Genomic DNA, 26471 nt, shown 5'->3' on the forward strand with positions numbered 1-26471 from the left:
AAGAACATAAGTATATGATTGAAAAGTAAGCTAATGAATATATAAAATAATTCCAGTTTGTTGTAAGATTTAGAGGGGAAGCAAAAAAAAAAAAAAAAAAAAAAACACCAGATAAATATGAAGATGAGAGGCAAGCAGGATATGTCATCTAGGTCAGAAGTTCTTAATCATTTTTGTGCTATGGACTCTTTGGGAGTTTGGTGAAATCTGTCCCTTGCTTCTCAGAGTAGTCTTTTAAATACACAAAATAAAGTAAGTGGAAGTATAGGTAAAATAATCTTACTGGAATGTTCTATGCACACAACTCTTGGGAGTCCACTGATCCCAGGTTAGATTCTTCGTAGGACATCAGAAAGAGTTTGGATATGATTTTAGTAGAATAAGAGAAAATTGTAAGATTTTAATGACAGGGTAATAAAGTATGATCTATAATTTTAAAAAATCACTATTGTTGCTGTGTGGAATTAGATTTCACATGGCTAATAGTGGAAGCAGGGGACTCTTTAGGAGACAACAGCACTGGTATGTGAGAGAGATGATTCTAGCTTGGACTCAGTAATCATGGAGAAGACTATTTCTAGCAGAATGTCACTTAGAGTTTGCCTGTAAGGGACCATGCATCCCCTAATAAGAGAAGAAAGATACTGGAAAGGAAGAAGAAAATAAGTGTTTTCCTCTTCCTACGTTTTAAATGCCTCCGCTCAGTTTTCTGGAAGTTTCCTTGTAAAAAAAAGTTTAACAAATTCTTTCTGAAGTTTGTGGCTGTTAGCCCATAGAGTATACAACAAGGTGTCTTCCTACTTACTTGAAGCAAAGATATTTCCAGTAAATCTTAAAAGAAGTTGCTCTCCTTCTTTTACTTGGAAGCGGCGTGATGGCTCTGGAGAACCACTGAAGGCTTCTAAGCGCAAGTTCCGAAGCACCTGGTTTAAATCTTTAGAAGGCACCACTAGAATAACTACTCTATGTGGATTGTCTTTCTGGTGACACAGCACAACACAGGCAGTGGTGCTGAGCATGGCCTCCTCTAGAGCTTTCACAAAAGAAACTAAATGACTATTTTCCACATTGGAAGAAAGATGAAGCACAATAAACCTGCATGGGAGCAAAGAGGCGCAACGTAAGTGAAACATACCATCTCAAAAATATCACTGGTAACAAATAACACCCAAGAAAAGAGCCATTATCATCCAAGCTTTCTTCAAAATCAAGCATTCTGATAATCAGTTAGATTCATGAATGACTTTAATGAAACTTTTGGCAGTCAGGAAACCAAGTTCTAAATAGATGTTCATAGACAAAAAAATTCAGCCAGGCTCAGATCAGCTCTAAATATAGCAACATATTTTAAATTATATTTTAACTAGCATTACCAAAGAGTATTACTTCAGACTATAGGAGAGAAATATAATCAGGATAATCCATTTACTATCAAGAGGACAAAGAATATATGTCATAATTAAGTGGGGATTAAAATTATTTGTCTTTGTCACGAGGGGGTAAGGATTGTTATGAGTTGAATTTTGTCCCCTCTACCCAAATTCATATGTTGGAGGCCTAACCCCCAATACCTCAGAGTGGGACCTTACTTGGCAATAGGGTCTTGACAATGGTAATCTAGTTAATATGAAGTCATTAGATATATCCTAATCCAATATGACTGGTGTCATAAAAAGGGAAAATCTGGGCATAGAAATATGCAGACACAGGGAAATATATTAAAAGCAGAGGTTTTCCAATCTTTATTCCCTTGTTCTATTTGTTTCTTTCATTCCCTTATAGGATTCAGCTAAGAGTTCTCCCTCAATAAATCAATAAATCCTCATCTTACTCTTAGATGTAAGATCTTCCACTTAAAAATAAAAACTATCTTTAAACATATGATTGCCTTCTCTTTATGAGTGTCTGCTCCTCATGAGCCTTAAAACTGTCTAAAACTCTCTCCATAATGAACAGTCTAGGAAACATGGAAATGAGAAAGCAAATGAGGACACAGAAATAACAAATTCAGTTTACATATACATAGTTATGAGATGAGCATGGTATGGGCAGTAAATTACTGTCTTTATGGAATTTCATAACTAAAGGTGATATTTTAAAACTATTTAGAAGTTAAAAGAAATCTTAAACAATACATCTAAGTTATGAGTGGTTTCCAAAAGCACTTTTTAAACTCTCATGAGTTTAAATATCAGTTCTGGTTTACATTTTAAGCACACCCTAAAGAACTATTGATACTCTTATTTGAGGAATAAAATTTAATCCTGTAATTCCATTTCTGTAAACACCAATTATAAATCATCAGAATATAATATCATCAACTTTTATTGTTTGCTATTGCATTACCTCTCTAAATGTTCACATAATTCAAATGATATCAAGCCACTCTGCATGTTTCTCACCACAACATCATCAAGCCCAAACCAACCACTCTCTTGGCTTCTGAATCCCAGTAATTTCAAAGATTCACTGGCATTGTTCCCAGGGTTTCTTATGGTCGTGCTTTTTGTCCTATATAATGGTAGCAAAAGAGAAAATGGTAAAATTTGTGTGGCATAAATCTTATTTAATGCATTTATTCTTTCATTAAGTAAATAATCCAATAACAATACATTAAGTGTATTCTATGTGCTTACGCCATGCACCAGGAATACAAAGATAAGAAATACATAGCCCTTGCTCTGCAGAAGCTCACAGTATTACTGTGTATCCAAATACAGGACAAGGTGATTGGTGTGGCAGGTAATTCAGGAAATGTGCAGGATGGTTTAGTGGCAGAAAGAAAGTGCTCAGGGAAGCTTGCAAAGTGAAAAGTGTTAATATGTGATATGAGCTTTGGAGAATGAGAAGCATTTTATTACTGGAAAAAAGAGTTAAGGGGAAACCCCAAAACATTAATAAACTCCCTGGTGTAAATCAAGATGCTTCAGGAGAGCTACGAGTAGTGGAGGAACCTAATGGGTAAAACCACAGACTCTGGAGGAAGACTGCCAACTTTCAAGTCCTGGGTGGGTCTGCATCTTATTAACTATACAACTATGGGCAAGTTATTTGATCTCTCTGTATCACCATTTCCTTGTTTATAGTATGAGAGTCATAACAATATCTATATCATAGAGCTAAATTAGTATTTGTAAAGCACTTATAATTGTAGTAAGCATTAATGGCATTAATATTCTCATCCTACTTCCTACTGTAGACATCACCGATTAGCTTTCTTGCCCAGTTCTTCCTTTTTAACCTGCTCCACTCAAATCCCCTGACAGGGGCGGTTGTATGTACCACATGCTACCTTCCACCAGCCAGAGCTGAACTGACTCACCACAGACCAGTTTTCAACACCCAGAAAATTTTATCCATTTTGTTTAGAATTTGACTAAGAGGCTCAGAAATTATAACTTGTCACTGTTGTCCTTTAGCCCCGGATTAGGAAAACAATATGCAGAGAGATTATTAAGAAAGGGAAGATAGAAGAGATGCTAAAAGAGAAAAGGGAAAACATCAAGATGAAAGAATATCAGAAAGGGAGACAGAACATGAAAGACTCCTAACTCTGGAAAACGAACTAGGGGTGGTGGAAGGGAGGTGGGCAGGGGATGGGGGTGACTGGGTGATGGGCACTGAGGGGGGCACTTGATGGGATGAGCACTGGGTGTTATTCTATATGTCGGCAAACTGAACATCAATAATAAAAATAAATTTATATATAAAAAAGAAAGAATCCATGTAGTCCCAGAGTTGGAACAGCCTTACAATAAGCTCCTCTTTTCTTGAATTCATTTAAATGGATATCTGTTCCTCACAAAGGAAGAAAAGTCCTGATACTGAACATCTTAGAGGAAAAAAAAATGCTCTCAAGAAGCTACTACCCACAAGGGTTTCAGAACCATTTTAGCTAGCTACTCAGAGTAAAACGTACGTGTGAATCCCACATCTTTATTTGTGAATAGAATTAGTTATGGTTTCAAAACCACCTTAGTTTTTACAGATTGAGCTGTCCTATGACTCATAAATTAGGAGCTAAACTAGATTTAAAATGTCCACTGAAAACATTTAGTTTTTGGCTTTTGTTTTAAAACCACAAATACTGTAAATTTTGTAACCTTTGGAATTGAATTTATTAACACAGGAAGATATGCTCAACTAAATTCAAACTTTGATCATTTACTAGAAACTTACTTAATCACATGTATTATTGATTTTTTTTCTGATGACAATTCTTATTTTTTTTTTTCTACCGATTGCTTAAAGTTTTGTGGGGAACTATCAGTTCTCAGCTGTAGTGGAACTGACCGTACTCCCAGGTCCAAGTGGCTGTAAAACTTGAAGCAGATAGTGCATTCGGCATTCATTAATACAGACAGCCAAAAAAAAAATCCAATTTTCCTCCAGTCTGAGCACATGTTAGGATTGCACTTCCTGTCCCTAAGGTTGAGTGGGGCCATAACTAGTTCTGGTTAATGAATGATGAATGTCACTTGGAGCTCAAACATTTAATTGCGTATGTGGATCTACCCAAAGGTTTTTCTTCTGCTGCCATGATAGTAGCCAGAAAGTGATTGCCTTTCAGCCTGAGTCCTGGGATGAGGACAAGCAAGAAGCAGCCTGCCTCTGATGGCAACAAAGCATGTGTGACATGTAAAGATTGTTGTCAACAGGCTTTAGGAATTCAAGTTTGTTGCTATCCCATAACTTAGCCTAGCCTGCCCCGTATAGGGCATCTTCCTTCTGGTCCCAGTGATCTGTTCAATGATGGGTTTGATCTAGAGTGAGAATAACTTTCACTACCCTTATGCATATCCATGGGGAATCTTCTACTTTTCCACTGAACTTGGAGTTCTCAAGATGTAGTTATCTCACCAGCATGAGGGACAAGACAGTGAGAGAATGAAATTGGCACAGAGGAAGGCAGAAGAAAAAGAGAGAGACTAGGTTCTTTCTGGTTTAAGAGGAAGGTAAAGATAAATACATCCCCAGACTTTATTTACCTGACCAAAGAATTCCTTTTTCCTTAAAGTTTCGAGTTTGCTTTTCTGAAACTTGAACTCAGAAGAATCCTTATTGATATATGGACCAAAATTAGATTTCATTTTTTCCAACTTTATTGAGATGTAATTGACATATAGCATTGTATAAGTTTAAGGTGTACAACACGATGGTTTAATAGATATATATATAGTAAAACGATTATTATAGTAAAGCTAGTTAACACATTCATTAGCTCAAATTTGGACTTTGTTGTGATAATAGTTCTACTTCATCCTGAAATTAAATGATTTGGCAGTAACTTTATTTATCCTAGCTGTTCTTAACAACTTTGCAAATAAACTCTTCCTTCTCCATATGCTATTAGCAGGCTTTCACTAGTATTATAGTATTATCTAAAGTGAATAGCCCTGATCACACTCCACAGGACATCCTGATGTACTAAGAGTTCCATAACACATAATCAACATTTATTAAATCAATTTGTTTATTCAAGAATAATTGACCATGCTATTTCTTGAGTTCAAGACTTTTTCCATATCAAGATTCCAGGCATTAAGGGAATTATAATTGCCCCATTTGTGTCAAGTGTTCAGTTATAATTAACAGGGACATTGAAAAACATGAGAACTCCCATTATATCCACATAGATGGAAAGAACAATTTCCAGAATTTGTGATACAATTCCCAAAAAATAAAGTGGCTGGTGCGACAACACAACAGATGTCCACTCCAGACTGCCTTTCTCAGGTCCAGTAGTGCCCCGACACGTTATTCTGAGATAAATGCCTTAATGCCACACAACTAAAGGTACTCAGGTTTTTCTGAAGATAATAAAATATCTGTTCCAAGGTTCCACAAGTAGAAATAGACATCGCTGGGAACTTTTTGAAGATAGTTCCTTTTTAAATTTTTTTTTTCTATAGAAGTTTTTAGGCTTACAGCAAAATTGAGAGGGAGATATAGAGATTTCCTATTTATCTCCTACCCACACATATGAATAGACTCTGCATTATCAATATCCCCCATCAAAGTGGTACTTTTCTTAAAATTGGTGGACTTATATTGACACATCATAATCACCCAAAGTCCATAGTTTACATTAGGAATCACTCTTCATGTTGTACATTCTATAGGTTAGAACAAATACAGAACAACCTGTACCCATCATAATATCATGTAGAGTGTTTTCACCACCCTAAGAATCTTCTCTATTTTTTTTAAAGATTTTATATATTCATGAGAGACACAGGGAGAGAGAGGCAGACACACAGGCAGAGGGAGAAGCAGGCTCCATGAAGGGAGCCCGACGCAGGACTCAATCCCGGGTCTCCAGGATCACACCCTGAGCCAAAGGCAGACGCTAAACCGCTGTGCCACCAGGGATCCCAGAATCTTCTGTACTCTGCCCATTTGTTCCTCCTGCATTCCAACCTCTGGCAACCACTTATCTTTTTACTTTCTCCATAGTTTTGCCCTTTCCAAAATGTCATACAGTATGTACCATATGGTGTGTAGCCTTCTCAGATTGGCCTGTTCACTCAGCAATGCACATTTAAGATCCCTCCTTGTTTTTTTTGGCTTGAGACTTCATTTATTTTTGGTACTGAGTGATTTCCTATTGTATGGATGTTATTTATCCATTCACCCACTGAAGGACATCTTGTTTGCTTCCAAGTTTTGACAACTATAAATAAATCTACTATAATATCTATATGCAGGTGTTAGTGTCGACATGGTTTGAACTCCTTTGGATAAATACCAAGAAGTGCTTATGAAAAGAGTGTGTTTAGTTTTGTAAGAAACCAACAGTTTTCCCAAGTATACGTACCATTTTGCATTCCCACCAGCAATGAATAAGAATTCTCACTGCTGCACATCCTCACCAGCATTTTAGGTTGTCAGTATTCTGGATTCGGGCCATCCTAATAGATGTGTATCGACGTGTCATTTTGTTTTAATTTGCATCTCAGTGATGACATACGTGGAGCATCTTGTCAGATCCTTATTTGCCAACCATAGATCTTCTTTGGTGTCTGGTAAGGTCTTTGGACCATTTTTAAATCAGGTTTTTTGTTTCTTATTGTTAAGTGTTCTTTGTATATTTTGGAAAGCAGTCCTTTATCAGATGTGTCTTTTGAAAATATTTTTCTCCCAGTCTGTGGTTCATCCTATTTTCTCGATATTGTCTTTCTCAGAGCAGAATATTTTTTTTTATTTTATGAAGTCCAGCATATCAATTATTTCTTTCATGTGTTATGCCTTTGGTGTTGTATCTAAAAGTCATTGCCATACCCAAGGTCATCTAGATTTTCACTTATATTATCTTCTAGGAGTTTTATAATTTTGCATTTTACATTTATGTCTATAATCCATTTTGAGTTAATTTATGTGAAGATTATAAGGTCTGTGTCTAGACTTTTTCGGAGGGGGGAAGGGGGCATATGGACATCCACTTGTTCCAGTACCATTTGTTCAAAAGACTGTCTTTATTCCGTTGCACTGCCTTATCTCCTTTGTCAAAAATCAGTTGACTATGTATATGCAGATCTATTTCTGGGATCTCTATTCTGCTCTATTGATCTATTTGCCTAGTCTTTCACCAATACCACACTGCGTTGATTACTTTAGCTTTATAGTGAGTCCTGAAGTCAGGTAGTGCCCCCTTTCCAACTCTGTTCTTCTGTGTTGGCTATTCTGGGGAATAGTTTCTTTTCAATTTCTTAAGTTACATAGTAGTTTTACCAACTTGTCTGTTTTATTCTTATGTGATATGACACATCAACTTTACAAATATTCTTTTTTTAAAGATTTTATTTATTCATTCATGACACAGAAAAAGGCAGAGACATCGGCTGGGGGACAAGCAGACTCCCTACACTGAGCCCAATGTGGGACTCAATCCGAAGACCCTGGGATCATGACCTTAGCCAAAGGCAGACGTTCAACCACTGAGCCACCCAGGTGCCCCTACAAATATTCTTGTGTATGACTCACATATTATATTTGAACAAGATAATCTTAAAACCAATAGCATTATGCAGACATGGCATTTTGCAAAAGCAAAATGTTTTCCCATCTAACTCTCTAAAATATTCTTACATAATACAGAATAAGTTTTTATTTAATAAATTAATTTCACCTTTCATTAGTGTCAAGAAATCTTTCCTGGCTTATAATTAAACGACTCTCGTCTTTTTCCAGGAATCATTCAGACATAAAGGAATGTGATGGAATAAAGACCTCTAATTCTTAATATTTAGACTATGTTTTGGATCAGCTAGTTTTTGTCTTTTTTATTTTATGAGGCATAGAATGCTTCAGTATGTTCCATTTCCATAGAAAATGTTCAACTTTTTTCACCCTATGGTAAAAGTATGTTAAATAAACAGCTAATAGAGGGTCTCATTTTACTGGCTTATGTTCCACTGGATAGAGAAAATGCATCTACCATATCTAGCACTAATAACAACAGAGCGTATTATAAAATACTAACTTAATGTTGTTAAAAAGTACAGAAGGATTACTAATACTATTTACATTACCAAAAATTTATTCATTAATTTATTTAATTCATGCAACATTTTTTGAGCACCTACTATGTTGTACTTGGGCTGAGTGATGCTAAGTGGAAAAGAGAATTTAATAATACTATAGTATGATATGGGATGTACACAAAGAATAGGACTGATGCAAAGAGAGAAAAAATCAATCCCTCCTGGAGATCTTAGAATGTCTTGATAGATAAGGAACGGGTTGAGCTACCACTTACAGAATAAACCAGAGTTCTTCACCTAATCATGATAGAAAAAGGATTTTCTAACAGAGCATATATAGCAAAGAAACGGAGAAGAAAAAAGAAATTGGTACTTTGGCCAATTGAACTGATGACAAATGGCCATCTTCCCACTACATAGGAATGCTGGACAAAAGTCTCTCTCACACACATAGATACACAGGGAGTAAGGTAGAGGAACTCAAAAGCTAAAAGAAACAAACAAAACAATCTCAAAAAGTTGGAAACAAACAAAAATCTCAAAAAGCTAAGAGTGCCTGCGGTGCTCAGACGGTTAAGTGTCTGCGTTGAGTACAGGTCATGATCTCCAGGTTCTGGGATGCAGCCCCAGAGGGCGCTCTGCTCAGTGGGGTGTCAGCTTCTCCCTCTTCCTCTGCCCCTCCCCCCAATTCGTGTTCATGCTCTCTCTCAAATAAATAAATCAAATCTTAAAAAAAAATAATCTCAGAAAGCTAGAATTCTCTTCTCTCCCTAAGGAACATGAGCAACTGATTCTATGGATACTCTTATCCTCATCAGCCTCCTCCACACACATATCCTGCCCCACCAACCATGCATACACACCAGGTGTGTGGGAGCTACAGCTTAACATATTATCAGGTACATTAGATACAGCCTCTAGCTTATAGCTGGAACTTAGTCATAAAACTGGAATCCCAGAAGGGCAGCACTGGCCATGAAATGAGTAAAAACAAAACCAACCAAACTTTCTTCAAACATTGGCTCAAGAAATCGACATAAACACATAGCAGCTCTTGGCAGGAGGGAAGAGAAGAAAAGTTGATCTCACTAAAAATCATTATCAATATCTGGAAATGAATTTCTAAGGATAGAACCAGCATTATAGACAATGTACTAGATTACACCATGCTAATAGATAATAGTAAACATCATGTCAATAGGTAGGTGATAGAATAATCTTAATGAAACCATAAAATGAGTATGTTTACAATGATTAAAGGGATAAAGAAAGAAATAGCATAATGAAAAACAGATCACCTTGGGGAAAATAAGATTTCTAAAATATGCCAATAGCCTTTTATTTATTTTTTTAAAGATTTTATTTATTCTTAAGTGACACACAGAGAGAGACAAGAGACATAGGCAGAGAGAAGCAGGCTCCCTCCTGGGAGCCTGATGGGGGACTAGATCCTAACGCAGGATCATGCTCTGAGCCCAAGGCAGATGCTCAACCACTGAGCTGCCCAGGCATCCCCCAATAGTCTTTTAGAAATGAGGATTACAACGAGTGAACTGAACAGTTGAAACAACTGATAAATATATATATATATATATATATATATATATATATATATATGACAAATCTAAGAAAATCACCTCGAATATAACATAGGAGGTGTTAAAAATATTAAAGACTTATGTAAGATGAACAAAGGAGATGTTAAAATATTAAAGATTTACGCAAGATGAACAACAGTGTAGATTATGTTTAAGCCATTTAAACTTCTTTGAAGATACCTGAAGATTTTACTTCTATCACCTTTTCTTTTTAACACCACCATGCTGTTTTCTTGTTTTTTTTTCTGTTATCCTTTGACATATAAACTTTTCCTTTCTGCTCTTATGCTTTTATGAATGAGACTGAGGCAAGATTGATTTTATTCCTTTTCACTTAACCTGTTTCTGCCGAATGGATTGTTATAGAATTATGTTTTATTTAAATGAACATTTCAATTTTCTGTGTTATGCTTATGTATGTGTTGGGTTTTTTTTCATAATTGTATCTAGTAATCAATCAGCACTTTCTAAGTCAAGGCTTTAATCAACATCAGGAAATTAAATTCAACTATGCCTTTGATTATTGCTTCTTTTATGGTTGTTTTTGTTGCTCCTTTGATGGCACCCATAATTATTAGGTGACATCACTTCAAATGATTCCTTATCATACCTTGGTCCCTTTTCATCTCTGCTTGTTATCTTTGTATCTCATCCTGTTGTCCTTTTGTGTTTTTCTGATCTATCCTGATGGCTTTCTGCTTCTCAGAAATTTTGCTTACTGGATACTACTAAATTTCCAAAATAGATTTCCACAATACTCTCCAGGTAACTGTGATTCTCATTATTCAAGTTACTGTGAAACATCAGGATGATGTCCTTTATCCTTATTTCTATAGTTTGTTTTTTGATGTTTTTGTTCTGCTTTTGAAATCTTTCTTTTTGATTAGCATTAATTTTTTTTTTCCCTTGAGAAACCATGTAGGATTGGAGTTGGGTTTTTTTTCCCCTTACTCTTGAATGAAAATTTATCGATGTATTTCCAGTTTGACAGCCACCTGAATCTCTTTTAGATCTGGAGAGCAGATCCATGTGCATAATTTATAAATCAATTTTCAGTGTCTAATTATTTTTACTGAGTATAATTTATCTGGATTGTCATGTGTAATCTTCTACTACCTGGGATAGCTAGGATTGAAATGTTTTGAATCGATTAAATGTATTAAAATATGCCTCCCTCAGCATGATTTCTACTAGGGCTCTTATTGTCTTTACACTTATCCCTATACTTGTAGGAATTTCATTTTTGACAATGAAAAATCATGCCTCCAATTTCTTTCTGCATTCTACTCTGTCACTTCTGAGGGATATGGAAATATAGCAAAAGAGGGGCAAAGGAACACTGATCTAATCAGTTTCAAAAAATGATATCCGTGCATTGCAGAGATAAATTTATATTTTTCAGACTATGGGAAGAGACAATAAGGGATGGACAAATTATTTTTCTATCATCTTTCTTGCAAATGGAGCTGCTTTGTTTTATGATGTTGAGTACATATCAGTCACAAATTATTTTTATTTATCCTTTGCCATCCATCCTCTATATACAGTAGAAATACCAGTTTCTAGCAACAGGTTACTGGTAAAAATCCATTTTAAAGATTAAGTTCTTGTCTTAAAAAATATATGTATATTATATATATATGTATATATATTATATATATATAAATATATGTAGTATGTATTTCAGGGAATATTTTAAAAAGAATGTCTTACTCTATTAGACTGGGTACATTTTAAATTGGAAGCTCCAGAATATCTCTGGTTTTAAATCTTACTTTACCATGATACACAGGGATGTGGATTAACTAAATTGCCACTGATAGATGATAGATAGATAGATAGATAGATAGATAGATAGATAGATAGATATAGATAGATAGCTCAATCTCCAAGTAGTAGAAGTATATATAACTGGATCACATATATATTTGTATGTTTTTTCTCACTTTTCTAACGCAAGGGAAAACTTAATTTCTTCTCCCAGCCACAGCCTAATATTCTACTATTGCTCTAAATTGCAAACATAATGGGAAAGAACAAATAATCTACTTCTCAATTTCTAGCCTTGCAACTTCAAACTAAATAATTGATGGCTACACAGAGTCACGAGTAGATCTAGAGACATGTGGGTGCATCCAAGATTGTACCACTTGGTAGATATAAGTGTTTGTACAAATTCTTAATCTCATTGGGTTTCAGTCTTCTTACTAATAAAATGCAGATAAGGTGGTGGGGAGATTAGATAAGACAATATACACAGGAAGCTTGGCATACAGTAGCTTCTCAATTAACAGTAGTTTTTCACTTCAATGTCTGAAGTTGTTTCTCTCCCAGTTTTTCAGAGGGGAAAAAAAAATCCTTTGAAGAATAACAAAGTTCCTTTCTACCTTTTTCATTAGGAAAAGAAAACAAATATTAAATGAAACAACAGTAATTAAGATCAAGATTGTTTTGTGTATCCTTTTTGTTACTATGTCCTTTAGAATTTCATTTCTGGCTAGTAATTTAATATGTATATTTATCTTATTGGTGGGAATTTTATTTAATCATAAAAATTAGGAAAGAATCCACCTATATGGCAAATCCAGGCTAAAATTTAATTTGTTTCAGAAAAGTTAGATTAATCCTTTTCCTACATTAACAGAACACTCTTAAATATGAAATTAAAATCACCACACCACATCTTTATAATCAACCATATCATAATTTCTTTGAAACCAAGGATTACTTTTTACCTCTTCTGTATCAACCTCATCATAAAGTATATATTTGGGACCATTGCAGCTAAAATCATTACCTTTTGTGGATCTACAATATTTTATTTCTAAATTAAAACGTTTCATAGCGTTTTAATACTGATATTTAAGTATGTGACATCGAATTACATTTTTCAATTATTTACATTTCTTTCTTTATCATCAAGTCAGTCAGAAATATTAGGATTTAACTCACCGGTTGAGGTATAAAGGTATGATCCTGTTTGTTGTGGCACTGGCCGTTCTTTTAGGGTCTATCTCAGAACCAAGAGTCTTTTTATCAGGGTGTGGAGAACAAGGTAGGAATACAGTGACTGGCTTCTGGAAAGGATGTATTGATGGGTGTTTAACATGGATCACAGGGCTTGTGGATACTATCGGGTAGGAAGTATCTTGCTGTGTTTTTAAATATGTCACCAAAGATGGATCAACTGGTTGGACCTAAATAAAGAGGAAATACATATATTCATATACTTTAATAGCAAAGATGCAAAGTATCAGCATATATCTAAGCGAATTTTCTGAAAATTTGATAGAACTTAATTTTAAATATTTCTCTATGCATTGTTGACTAGAATCAATACTGCATTAATTTATTTTAAAAGCACAGCATTTGGTCCCCCTTATACAAAGTCTTCCTGAAATCTAGGTTTCCTATCCTGTGTTATAAATAACTGAGAAGCACTCTTAATTGTAGGCAACAAAATGACCTAGAAAACAAATTAGACATTTTACATAATTTCTAATTAGAACTGTTGTTAGACCAAGTGATCTTTAAAAACTAGAAAAACAAGACTGTATTTATTTGTTTCCTCTCACATAAGAATGTCTAATAAAAATAGCATGATTCTAAAATTTCAAAGTTTATGGAAAATACTTATGAATACATTGCCCATAATATGTTTCTTCCCTAATTTTTCTTCTTTGCTAACAACTTACAATAACAGAAAAACAAGAGAACATGGGGAAGAATCAAAGCTGCAAAGACAGAAAACATTGAGAATGTGTATCTTCTAAAATGTACAATTATGTTCCAGTATATTTTGTGTATACCTTGCAAATAGTGTTTGTATATATTAAGTCCTCATTCCAGAAAAGGGCTGTTTTATCATTAAATATAACCAAATATTCATAGTCATAAATATTTTAATTGTTAGCTTCCTGTTTGCCTCCTCTCAGATGTAAATCGTGACTCCTATGAATGTCCCAACGTCTGGCATCAGTTCTATCATAGATATTCAAAATATGTTTTTGTCAATAAATATCATTAAGAAACACACACACATACACAAACGTGGCTGAGAAAGCTTTCAAATAAAGCAGGGATTTATTTTGGAATGAGATTCACTATGCTCCAAATCATCACTTTATCACTGATGACACTGGATATTAGGTCACTTAAAGTATAAGAGAATTTACTTACGAGTATACTAAATAGTTGTACCTTCTTTATCCCTTTTGGACCATGTTTGATGACTCACAAAATCTATGAGAAGAAACTCACCGGTTTTTAATATTTACCTTTAATTGTACCAGCACTGGCAAGCCAAAAACTCCTGGAGGGTAATTTAAGGACACTCGGGAATCCATGCTTGGCTTAAGAGTAAGGCCCTTCTTTGTTACTGTGAAGGACTCTTTCTTTAAACAAGACACAACAGAAAAGATACCCAACGTGTACACTTTCACTTCAGCACAGGCCCCCTGTATGGATTGAGAACATGAAAGGACATTAACCCAGCACTGTTCTAGGAGTATCTGCTGTACGTACACTACCTGCTGTTCCTGTAATCTCCCACAGTTGAAAGGTTTCATTAACCCCAAAGGGATGGTCATTTCATGAAATGAAATGAAGTAGAAGTAAATATGAATTTCTCAAATTGGAACTACACAACAGAAAAGAGAGAAATAAATATATTTGTAAATTTAAATTAAATTCCCCCAAAAATGTATAGTGAATGGACACTCACATTTCATGTTTTCACAAATATTAACTGTTTTTGGAATCCTATCTTCCTTTACCAGGATAAACTTTAAATATTGGCCTTTAGCCAGAAAATTCAATACTGTTTTAGGGAATTCCAAATTTCATTATTTGGGTAGTTTATCCAAAGCTAGAACACCTGTTCTGTCAGCAATTTCTTCCTTCTGAAACAACTCACAATCTCTTAGTAAAGTCATTTTCTCTATTTGTTTCCTTCGTGCAGTGGGAGCAAATGACTCCCAAATGAAAAGAGACATTTGTGTTTCATTTTTATGTAGTGACATTTAAATTTGTAATGCATATTTGCAGGCATGTATTCAAGCTTTGTTATCACACAAAAAGGAACTAGGGTACATAAAGGAAAACAAAATTATCTACTGGTGTAATCACCAAAGCTTAAAATGAAGAGGAAGACTTAAAAGTCATTTGATCTATTCATGTTTCCCCAAACACCAGCCGGGCTCCACCCCAGCATGAGTGGATAATCATGTAGACACACACATAAACATTTCAGGGACAATCACAATGGAAAATAATCTATCATTTGAAAACTGACTAAGGAAGACATTTCACAATATCACTTCGTGAATCTGCTGTTGGGAAAATTCAGGGTGTGATGAATGTTATTCATTGGCTGAAGGGAAAATGTTGAGAGGTAAGAAAGAAATGTCCTCCCGGAACTGAGAGTGGATTGTGCATTTAGAGCACATTTGGCAGATGCTGGGAACCGGAAGTGTTTTTAAGCAGGGGAGTGTCATGAACAGAACTCTGATGATGGTTTGTTTATCTGACTCCAGAATTAGAATGCTTAAATGTCGTATGAACTGCATAAAATTTTGGAAGGAATCCAGAGTTTAAAATTTTTTGAGCTAAAAATAGAGATAACTACCATTAGAAAACTATAAAAAGTATATGCTCTTATATTTTCCAGTAGACAATGGTCCTCTTATTTTGTTTTCCATTTTGCTCTGATGATCCATTTACAAAATATCTTGCCTGCTCACTTTGTGAAAGTCACATGCACTATCAACAGTGACAATCACACAGACTGATCAAGATTTAAAAAACCACAGTCAAGGGCAATGCTGACCAGACATACAGGCTTTCTAGACTAAATATAAAATATGTTAGTGACATGAATTGGAATAAGTAATTAGAATAGGCTTAGCTTTCATAGTCTACCGTATAACCTTGTCTCCTTGTCTGTAACTCAAAAAAAGAAAAAGAAGAGATATAGAGAATTTCTTCTTTAGTGGAATTTTAAAATATTTATTCCTTGCCTTTGACTTCAAATAATGACGACTTACATAAAACTAAAAAGACAAATATTTTGTTTATAAATAAATTCAGTGTCCCACGGAAGAACCTTAGTTCCCATCAACTGTATGCTAAGTTTAATAACTGTTATAACTGTCATCAAAACATGAATTTGTGACCATAGAGAAACCCTGAGTTATTATGATAGTTTACCATGAAAAATGGTAATGTATTAACTGCTAACACATGTTTATAGGTTTCATTTTATTTTTGTAAGTGAATTTACTCATTTAATCCCTATGACCCTATCAGGTAGACACTAATATTGTGTTCATTTTTCAAGATAACGACATTGAGTCATGGAAAGGTTACATAATTTACCCACACTAACAGCAGGGAAGTGCAGGAACCAGATTTCAAGCCCAGCTAATCTTCCTCCACAACCCACATCCTAACTACCACATATACTGTCTTCTGTGTATGAATCAGGCACAATCTATAGACTTAAAAACTATAAGGAGGCAAGGCACACACATACAATTGTTCATATTTTTTTGCATATTTTTCCAACTGATGAATGATAAAAATATAGCTAGTATCACCCGAGGATTCTAATGTTCTTAAACTTAGGCAGAGTCTATCACATTACAAATGTTAGTCTAATGCTAGTTTAAGGCATGACATTCATTAAGCCATGATTTAAATTTTGTTTCCCGGGAGAAAATACAACATTTACTGGGTCCTGGACCCACATTCTTCATTCCTAAGTTTGGCCAATAATTTCTATTCTTTGATCATAAAGATCAAAAGATAGCAAAAACTCTGTGAGTTCACTAGCATTAATCTAATCAACCCTTCCATTTGCTACTGATGAGCAATTACATCTATCCACAATCTGGTAGTCTAAGTAATATTTAGTAGAGGAGTCAAATAGCAAATGTAGATGTAGCCAAGGATTTACCAACCTTATAACTTCCTCTCATTCCTTCCAGTGAATTTGGGGTTAGGTAACTTGATTGAAGGTTTATGTCAGACATTTTTACCATGATGTCTCTGTAATTTCCCCTGTAACGTGCAGTAAATGGAATTGCAATGCATATTGGAAATGGAATTTTCTTTTCCGTATCTGAGCACTCAACAGTGATGACATTACTGACCAACTCTTCATTATCACTCACTATTAAAGAACTCATGCTGTTAATTATCCGGCATTCTAGATATTGTAGAATATATGATGGTGCTGTAATATAACAAGACACTTGGGGGCTGCTATCACTCAGCATATCAAAATACCTGCAGGGAAAAAAAGACATAATTTTTCCAATTATTTGGTTTATGTACTAAATGGCTAAATGCAAAAGAAAGGGAAGCAAACCATAAAATACTCTTAACTATAGAGAACAAACAGGGTTGATGGAGGGAGGCGAGCAGGGGATGGGCTAAATGGGTGATGGGTGCTAAAGAGGGCACTTGTTATGAGCTCTGGGTGCTGTACCTAAGTGATGAATTATTAAATTCTACTCCTGAAACCAGTATTACGCTATATGTTAACTAACTAGAATTCAAATAAAAATTTGAAAAAATATAAAATAATTGAAAAAAATATAATATAAAACAAATATAAATAAATAAATAAGCACAAACTCTAGAGCCACATTGTCTTGGTGTGAATCGCAATTCTTCCACTTATTAACCCTGTATCCTTTGGCAGGATACTCAGCCTCTCTGTGCCTCAGTTTGTTCACTGTGAAATTATAATAAAATGATATCTGTCTCATAAGAAGGTTGTGAGAATTAAATGAACTAGTATATGCTAACTCTGGGAAACGAACTAGGGGTGGTAGAAGGGGAGGAGGGTGGGGGGTGGGAGTGAATGGGTGACGGGCACTGGGGGTTATTCTGTATGTTAGTAAATAGAACACCAATAAAAAATAAATTAAAAAATAATTAATTAATTAATTAATTAATTAAAAAGCTGTGCTTGAAAAAAAAACAAAACAAAAAGCTGTGCTTGGCATATAGTAGGTATTCTATACATGAGTTATTATTACTATTGTTACTATTGAAGTTGCTATTATTATTTATGTGGTTGATGTCTGTTTTGTTCACTTTACAATATGAATCTAAATATTACTAATGCTTCTTGATAAACCACATACTAATTCCTGAATCATTTACTAAATTTTGAGGAAAGGGGATAAATATATATCTGGTATTGGAATTATCCAAACACATTATATCAAATGATGATACTTACCATGTTTTTTAGAAAACCTGAGAAAGGTACAAAAGTACTATGAACCTATGCTTAATAAGGATAATTAGAAGCAAAATATTCACAATCTTTGAAGAATCAATACAAAAGCCTCTTTTGACCATTTGTCATACTCTTGCTTTTTATAACTATCACCTTTGCCAAAGCTTTTAGAATCTTAAACATTTGAATTCAAATTTGAGATCAATCATTATTTGTTTGACCTTAAACATCAATAATAATTATTAAAATAGCCAATATTTTAGCTCTCTCTATGGGCTAGATTTTAGGTTATACATTGTTTCATTTAAAAAAAAATACTATTTTCAGTTATCTCTCTATCTGACATGGGGGGCTGGAATTTGCAACCCCTAGATCAAGGGTCACATGTTTTACTGACTGAGCCAGCCAGGTGCTCAGGTTTTAGGTTACAAGTTGTTTCATTTAATCCTCTTTAGGGAGTTAGGCAGGTATTATTGTCATCACCTTTTAAAATAGAGAAACTGAGGCTTAGAAAATTTTACTTGTTGAAACTCATACCAATGGTAAGTCACAGAATCAATAATCAAATCCATCTGTATTTAGTACAAAAGCCCAAACTCTGACATAATATACTCAAATCATTCCAGGGGATCCCTGGGTGGCGCAGTGGTTTGGCGCCTGCCTTTGGCCCAGGGCGTGATCCTGGAGACCCGGGATCGAATCCCACATCGGGCTCCCGGTGCATGGAGCCTGCTTCTCCCTCTGCCTGTGTCTCTGCCTCTCTCTCTCTCTCTCTGTGACTATCATAAATAAATAAAAATTTTAAAAAATATTAAAAAAAATCATTCCAAAGCACTGGCTTCTTCATCTATTACAAACTAAAACTAATACCTAATCCATAATACTATGAAGATGGAATGAGATGAAATATTTAAACTTCTTATAATAGGGGGTTAGCATAAAATGCATGCTCCATAAGGTAGGTCTTTACATTAAAATTATCAGCTTGAGTTTCTCCTCTTCTCAATATTTCTCATTTCTTATTAGTGAAATGATTGAAGTATTGGGAATGTCAAAGATAAATGAGAGCATCAATAAAAATTTAGCATGAATACCCCGTTCGAGAATAATCAGGTTTTAACTATTTTTCAACTCTTAGTAAATTGAATTTTACAATGCCCGTTAACATAGATATCTTTTAAAAATGTTGAAATTATAGAGGAGTTTATTTATTTATATTTATAATTTTGAACCTGTCAAGTTAGAAGGAAAACTACCCAGTACATTGATCTGTTTGTATATTCTCTGATGATGGTGATAATGGTACTACAGAAAGTGTGAAACAATTTCTGAATTGTTTAATAGAGAATACAGTGGCCCAGCCTTGTATTAACTTCAAAAATTATTTTCTTCTGTGCCCTGGAAACTATCTGCATACACTCTTCTAAAAGACAGATAGATGGACTGAGTAAAGAGACCTGTAAATGCTTCCACTTCTCTAGCCTTAGTCAAATAGATCTAGTCCAGCAGCTAAAGTAATCAGATTGGTTTATGTTACTCTTGTTTCCCTTTGAGTCTATACACACTGGGACAAGGACACTAGGAGAGATAGGTTTCTCACAGAAAGCTCTCCAGGGAAGAATCACAACAGATTGCTAGTGAGGTCTTGTTGATGACACACATATTTTAAGTAGCCTGATGGCTTTCTGGCTCAAAGGACTGAAAGGAGTAGTCATCTGTATACTTATGCAAGCCAAGCACAATTGGTTTGGATGCTAAGAAGAGGAAATCACAAACTGGGGAACACCTAAGGGAGGTAGTAGAGGGAGTGGTTCAGCAGTGACTCATTAGCTGATGCTTTGAGTCATTTCTGAATGTGCGAATATGAAATGTTAATGTTTTTCTCAAATAAAATGGACAACTTCACATTAACTAACTTAATGCTTATTTCGCAGAGGCAGTAATTCTTTGGAACTATGGGGTCTTTCATGCACTGAATGTACGTCGATGACATCCATAAAAGTCATTAGATTCTCAGCCCTGTAGGGACCTCACAGCTAACCCCACTCAACCTCTTCATTTTATTGATGAGATAACTAAGGTCAAAATAGCAAAACGAGCTGCTTGAGATTGAAGACTCAGTTGTGGTGTGCAAATGGTATTTTACACCTGAAAAGAACATCACGGCAGAAAGGGGTTACATGAAGGCTGGAAGCATGTGGGAGGTAGAGAAAGTGAGGGTTGTTGAGAGTGAAATCAAATACAAACATTCAGCGCAGCTCGAACATCTGAACATCTGCAGAGTGGTGTGGTACAAGGCCCTTTACGTGATTTTCTCATTTGATCTTACCAAATAATCCCAGGAAGTATATATTATTTCTACAAAGAAGAAAATAGGCTAAGAAATGAAGCAAGCTGCCCAAGGGTTACAACACTAGTATGTAAAAAAAAAACAGGAGATAAAATTTAAGGTAGTCTGATTCCCAAAGCAATGATTTTTATCATTATTCCTCATTGCCTTCTAAGGGCGTGATCTTTGTAGGAAAACTATGGCTGTGAATATTTTATTTTATTTTATGTTTTATTTGGACAAATAGAGATTATTATCCCCTTGTATAAGGGAGATAATTCATGAAGTGTATCTGTCAATTTCAACATTTTCTTTTTTTGAAGTCATGGGCTCTTTGAGAATCTGGTAAAAGCGCTGGACCATCCCCAAGGAAATAAAATAGGTGTGAAAATATACACTCAGTTTTAAAAACTGCTTAAAGCTTACCCTGCCCCCCAGAGTCTACAGACACAGGTTAAGAATTTATGATCATTTATAAATAAATAAATGTGAGAATTCATTTGAGGATATAGCTAAAATAAATCTAAGGCTAGAAAATGCTTTTCTAGTATTCGAACTCTCCATAGCCTCCCATTTTTTTCTTATTATAATTGAAAACGTTGTGATTTAGAGGAGTGTTCACGTTCTGGACAATTGTTCACTTAAACCACTTTCTCCTATAGTCAATTCCTCTTTCTTTAAAGAAACAAAGTTTGTTTCCTAAAATTATAAAAAAAAATATTAGTAATAGCAGTCATTTAAATTTTACTGGGACTAATTTAAGCTAAATTATTGATTCACAATTTCTTTTGGAGATCTGAAGTGAAATATAAAATTCTAGTCATATATAAATACTATGTATAATAACTACAGAAATACACCTATCAGTAGACATATACAAGCACCTGTCACATTGCATTTACTTACTCTTTTTCCATTATGTTATTCTTTTGCTTTAGACTCTCTGAATCATTGGAAAGAAGACTATTCAGATATTTGCCGGAGATATCACATGTTATTGAGGATGTGGTAATCTCTTCTCTTGGGCCTTCTGAGGTCTCTTGAATTTCTCTTTCTGTTGTCTGGATTATGTCATGCATCTCTTCCCTGTTGCCATTTATGTTCTCAACAGTCATGTGTTCTGTTTGTTTATCATCTTCATTTTCTGCATTATCTGGGAACATTTTGTTCTGTGACTCCCCTTGCTCTGTTACATCTCTATTCAATGATGTATTGTTTTTTTCCCCCACTGATTCTGAACTCATATGTGCTTTATTTTTTTTTAATTGGACCTGGTTTGTATAAGGACTTTGCTCTCCATTTGTGGGAGAAACAGTAGCTGTTTCTATGACATTTTGTTCTCCTCTTGCAGCAATGTCTGCTGCTTTGATATTGTGAATGGTGGACATTGTCTGCAGTGGAGTACATTCATCATGCATGCCGCATAAATTACACATCTCTTTTTCTTCTTTCTTTAGAAGTGTAGCAGTGCTCCCCAAATATCCATTTATTTTCATGAGGCAGTCTATGAAAGTAGAGATTTCTGCACATAGATACATAAAAAAATAAAATACGAAACTGAATCAAATTATATTTCTCCACTGACATCAAAGGAGGTACAGCAAGATAGAAACCTACCAAGACCCTTACCAGGCATTTAAGCCTATCTTCCTCCTGAAGGAGAAGTCCTTGGTACAACTGTTACTCTTTAAATACATTCAGGAATTGGGGACAAATTGCTCTTTACTGCAGTGTCAGGATAAGTCTAGTTTCTCCTGCTCATGAAAATGCTTTGATTATTTGAAGGCAGATACCATGGTCCCCTCACATTCATAAAATTCTTCAATTGAAGTCAACATCTCCTTCAATCATTCCTTGATGATTTTGAGAATTGTTCCTTCTCTTTTGTACTATATTGTTTATCATTGATCCACTTATACTTATTTGTCTGAAATTCAGCAAAAACCCTTCAGATGAGACTTGGGGAGCTGGCATACCATAGCTACATTATTTCTACTGTTGCAGATGCTATATTTTATTAGGTACTTGGTTGGCTGCTATGAGAATTAAGTTAAGTTTACACTATTCCTCCTGCTGAGCTTATTCATTTACAATTTTCAAATTAGTCTTCCAAAAAATAACTCTAATTGTAACACGTCTTGATTCTCTGATTAGAATGTGCACTGACTACTCAAAGGCTGCTATACCAAGTCAAACCTCTTCACTCTGGTGTAAACCTTTCCATGATCTGATCTGATATAATCTCTTACTCCATCCTCATGTTCTATCATTCTCTTCTTTGCCCATCCTTCCTCTGAGTTACAGCTCACAGCTGAGGTCATCTGATCACTTCTTGAAGGTTTAGCAACTCTCCAATGTTTAGAATTTAATTCTGAACTAAGGAATATGTAATTTATAGCCCTATAGGTCAGGATTTTCAGAATCATCATTAAACCACCCGTTTATGAGCTGAGTTTATCTTTGGGCTACGATTCTGACTTGCGTTTTTGTCTTGTACCTAAGAGCATCTTTATTTTGATCTCCTGCTCTGGTAGTTGTGTCCTTATCACTTTCCATGAATAAATATTTATCTCAATATGTTGCCTAGGACTATATTCAATTCTTTCCAGAGACTAGAGATCTGCCTATAAGCTCCAGCTGATATGGTCTGGGTCATGCTGTCTTTGGGCAGATTTCCCTGATGTCTACCAACTGTCCTCTAGATAATTTCTTAACATTATCCCCTGGATCCCTGATCAATGAGACCTGCCCACTTGCCTTGGCATTCTATTTTTTAGAGTTGGATTTCATGACACCCCCATTTTTTCATCTAGAGTAACTCTTGTCTGAGATCATATTCATCAGATACAATGTTCTTCCTGCCATACTTCTCAGCATCCATAAGTGGGATTGTTCCCAAGAATCTGCTCCCCTCTTAGTGTGTGTGGGAGGGGGGTCCAATTCAATAGCCCAGCCCACCCCAGTTTTTCTAATGTTTTTGCAATAATGAGTTTAAGCTCAAATAATTCTACAAATAGAATACCTTATTGCAATATAGAAAAACTGCTTGTTCTAGCTCAAACTAGGGATAATTTCCTACCTTTAATCTTGGGTCCTGCTGATAATACCCTTGCCTGGAATGCTCCTTCAAGATTCCTAATTTCCAGGGACGCCTGGGTGGCTCAGGGGTTGACTGTCTGCCTTTGGCTCAGGGCAGTAACCCCGGGGTCCTGAGATCAAGTTCCACATCAGGCTCCCTGCAGGGAGCTTGATTCTTCCTCTGCCTTTGTCTCTGCCTCTGTCTTTGTGTCTCTCATGAATAAATAAATTTTAAAAATATAAAAAATAAAATACTAATTTCCAGCTGTATAAATCCAATTCTTTCCTCAACCTTCAGTTTAAATACAGCATTTGATCTAGCATAATTCCCTATTTCCCACTCTAAAAATGGAATCTTGCCTGCTTGTGAAGTCTTAATGAACTTTCTAAGTTTTTAGTGGAATTGGCCTTAATGTCCCTGGCATTATTTTGCATTTGTCTTACCTTATTTCCTGTACTCTGATGTTAGTCCTTTGTGGTTAAGACTCTATCTTAGCCTTCCTTGTACACTCCTTCATACATCTCAAAATGACTACTCAATCAACATTTCTCAGAGAGAGAATAAATAAAAGAAATACTTGCCTTGTCTCCAGATACACTGATTCTCCTTGTCAAGCAGTACATACAGCTGCTGGCAGGTAGAGTGCAGAGTCCCTGCAGTGTGCTCCAAGAGTTGGTGAAGGGCCCCACTGAGCTCTTGACCCAGAAAGACCACTGTGGCTATCCAAGTGGCCCCACCAGACCCTTCCCAAGGGTTATCACCCAGGAGGGCCTGCTTTAGCATCAGATTTTGTCTCCAAATCTGCTTCAGTATTTGGCCTAGTCTACCTGAGCCCATGTCCTCTGAATCCATTTGTGCTCCAAGAGTGGAATGCTTCTTTTCTGCCAGCAAAGCCTAAAGGTTCAGTAAATTCAAACTTGGCGATGATACTTCTCTTAAAATCTAGGAGATGATCCAAGTGAGCCAGCCAAGCACTTTCTCACATTATAATGGTTTATTCAGCTTCTTGTTGACCAGTGAAAAGTTACTAGGTGACCAAAGGAGGGGCGTTCCAGCACCCTGGCTGCCATTGTGTACAGAATAGATTAATCACAGAGATAGAACTAGCTCACACAATCCCACTCGCCATGTAAGTTTTACATATTCAATATGCATATGGGAAGCCCTGTATGCTTTTCAAGTTTTGAGGCAACAAAATATAGATTCAATAGTTGGATGAGAACTTTATTAATCAGAGGTAAACTATTTAACAATATTGCCAATGAGATTCCCATGTGATACTTAAAAATACTTATGAATGAAATAATATAATGTTTGAATTGCTGCAGAAAAATCTTGGAGTGTGGGAGTGGTGTACAGATGAATGAAGATGGGCTGTTACTTAATTGTTGAAGCTGGGTATGGTTACATGCTGGTCTTTACAATTTTCTCTATTTAGCATATATTTATACATACGTCAAGTCTGTAGTGAGATTGAGATATGTGCTTGGCTTCTTTATTCTGTGATAATTTTTCTCTAATTAGATAAATTAGATTTTCTCCCTTCACTAAATAAAGCAAACCTGAAGAGCGACTTTCTCTTCACCATGTATAATTAAAGTTCAAATGCAACAAGTTCTCGTCAATACTGGCCCTTCAGTTGGCATATTGTGTACGAGGCCACTGCAACACAGAGCTTGATCCACGAGAACATGGGGATGTGTGGAAAAACCCAAGACAACTTGCTTCCTCCCCTCCAAACCCTCTCCTGATACCCTGATATGTCACCAAGGGAGAGGGCAATGTCTTCTAGACCAACTCATGTTCTCTCAGAGGTACCAGATGAGGTGAAAGCTTCACATTATCTCATCTAACACTGGGATTCTTAGAGTCACATTCAAGATGCCTGGAAGACAAGATAAGGAAATAAAATCCAGTGAATAAAGAATAATGGATGAATACCACAAGCCTAAATACCACTCTAGCTGCATATGGTTTGAAGAGTCTACAGGAAAAAGAAAGAAACTGTGGAAGGAAGCAAGGTGCCCGGTAGTTGGCAGAAGTAGGGGCTCAGTAAACCTCTGTTCACCAAAAAGGCAATTTTTTTTTAGATATGAGTTTATACCACATCATGGACCATATGTTTAAATATTTTTCACCTTCTCAATACTAAACATTTTTTGACTCAATTTTCTTTTCTTTTTTTTTTCTTTAACTCCTGAAATATGTATTTAATTTTTGTTAATAGTGTATATAATGGCTTTAATTCAGTATCATTTCTAAAGACTCTCTATAGTATTTACTGTGGGTTCGGCAGTAAGTGCTGGGACTAGAACCTTTTAGGACTTGGAAGAGAGGCAGGCACATAACAGAATATGAAAATGCAGCTCAGCCGGTGATGAGAGATAAAGCAAAAGTAGAAAAAAAAGATCATGCAAGGTTTGAAGAGTAGAAAAATCATTCCAATTAGAGGCCAAGGAAGTGTTTGGATTAGGGGCTAAAGGAGGTTCTGGATTTGAGCAGGCTAGACAATAGAGAAAAGGCACATTCCAGCATAGGAAGTAATTCCAGCATAGGAAGTAATCACATGATCCAGCATAGGAAATAATCACAAAAGCATGAAGCTATGAAACAGCCCCAGTGTGATAAAAAATAGGAAAGCATGGCTTTTTAGAGGAGGATTCAGTAAGGAGTCAGAGGAGCACCAAAGCTTTGATGCAGTAAGCACAGACTGAATTTGCCCCCACTTGAA

At 35.5% G+C, this 26471-nt stretch overlaps 1 protein-coding gene across 1 annotated transcript in view; it reads right to left on the reverse strand.

Moving 5' to 3' along the window:
• Nucleotides 1-26471, reverse strand: part of DTHD1 (death domain containing 1) — a 75401-nt gene that overhangs the window by 38425 nt on the left and 10505 nt on the right. The window contains exons 2-8 of the mRNA XM_025437288.3: nt 24322-25625; nt 21568-22183; nt 17041-17368; nt 14359-14538; nt 13034-13278; nt 2347-2511; nt 806-1095 (exon numbers count right to left, since the gene is read on the reverse strand). Of these exons, the coding sequence (XP_025293073.2) occupies nt 806-1095; nt 2347-2511; nt 13034-13278; nt 14359-14538; nt 17041-17368; nt 21568-22183; nt 24322-24592 (2095 nt within the window). The 5' untranslated portion in view covers nt 24593-25625. The remainder of the gene's footprint in view (nt 1-805; nt 1096-2346; nt 2512-13033; nt 13279-14358; nt 14539-17040; nt 17369-21567; nt 22184-24321; nt 25626-26471) is intronic.

The sequence above is a fragment of the Canis lupus genome, chromosome 3 (genome assembly GCF_003254725.2).
Source record: "Canis lupus dingo isolate Sandy chromosome 3, ASM325472v2, whole genome shotgun sequence".
In the NCBI taxonomy this organism is placed as follows: domain Eukaryota; kingdom Metazoa; phylum Chordata; class Mammalia; order Carnivora; family Canidae; genus Canis; species Canis lupus.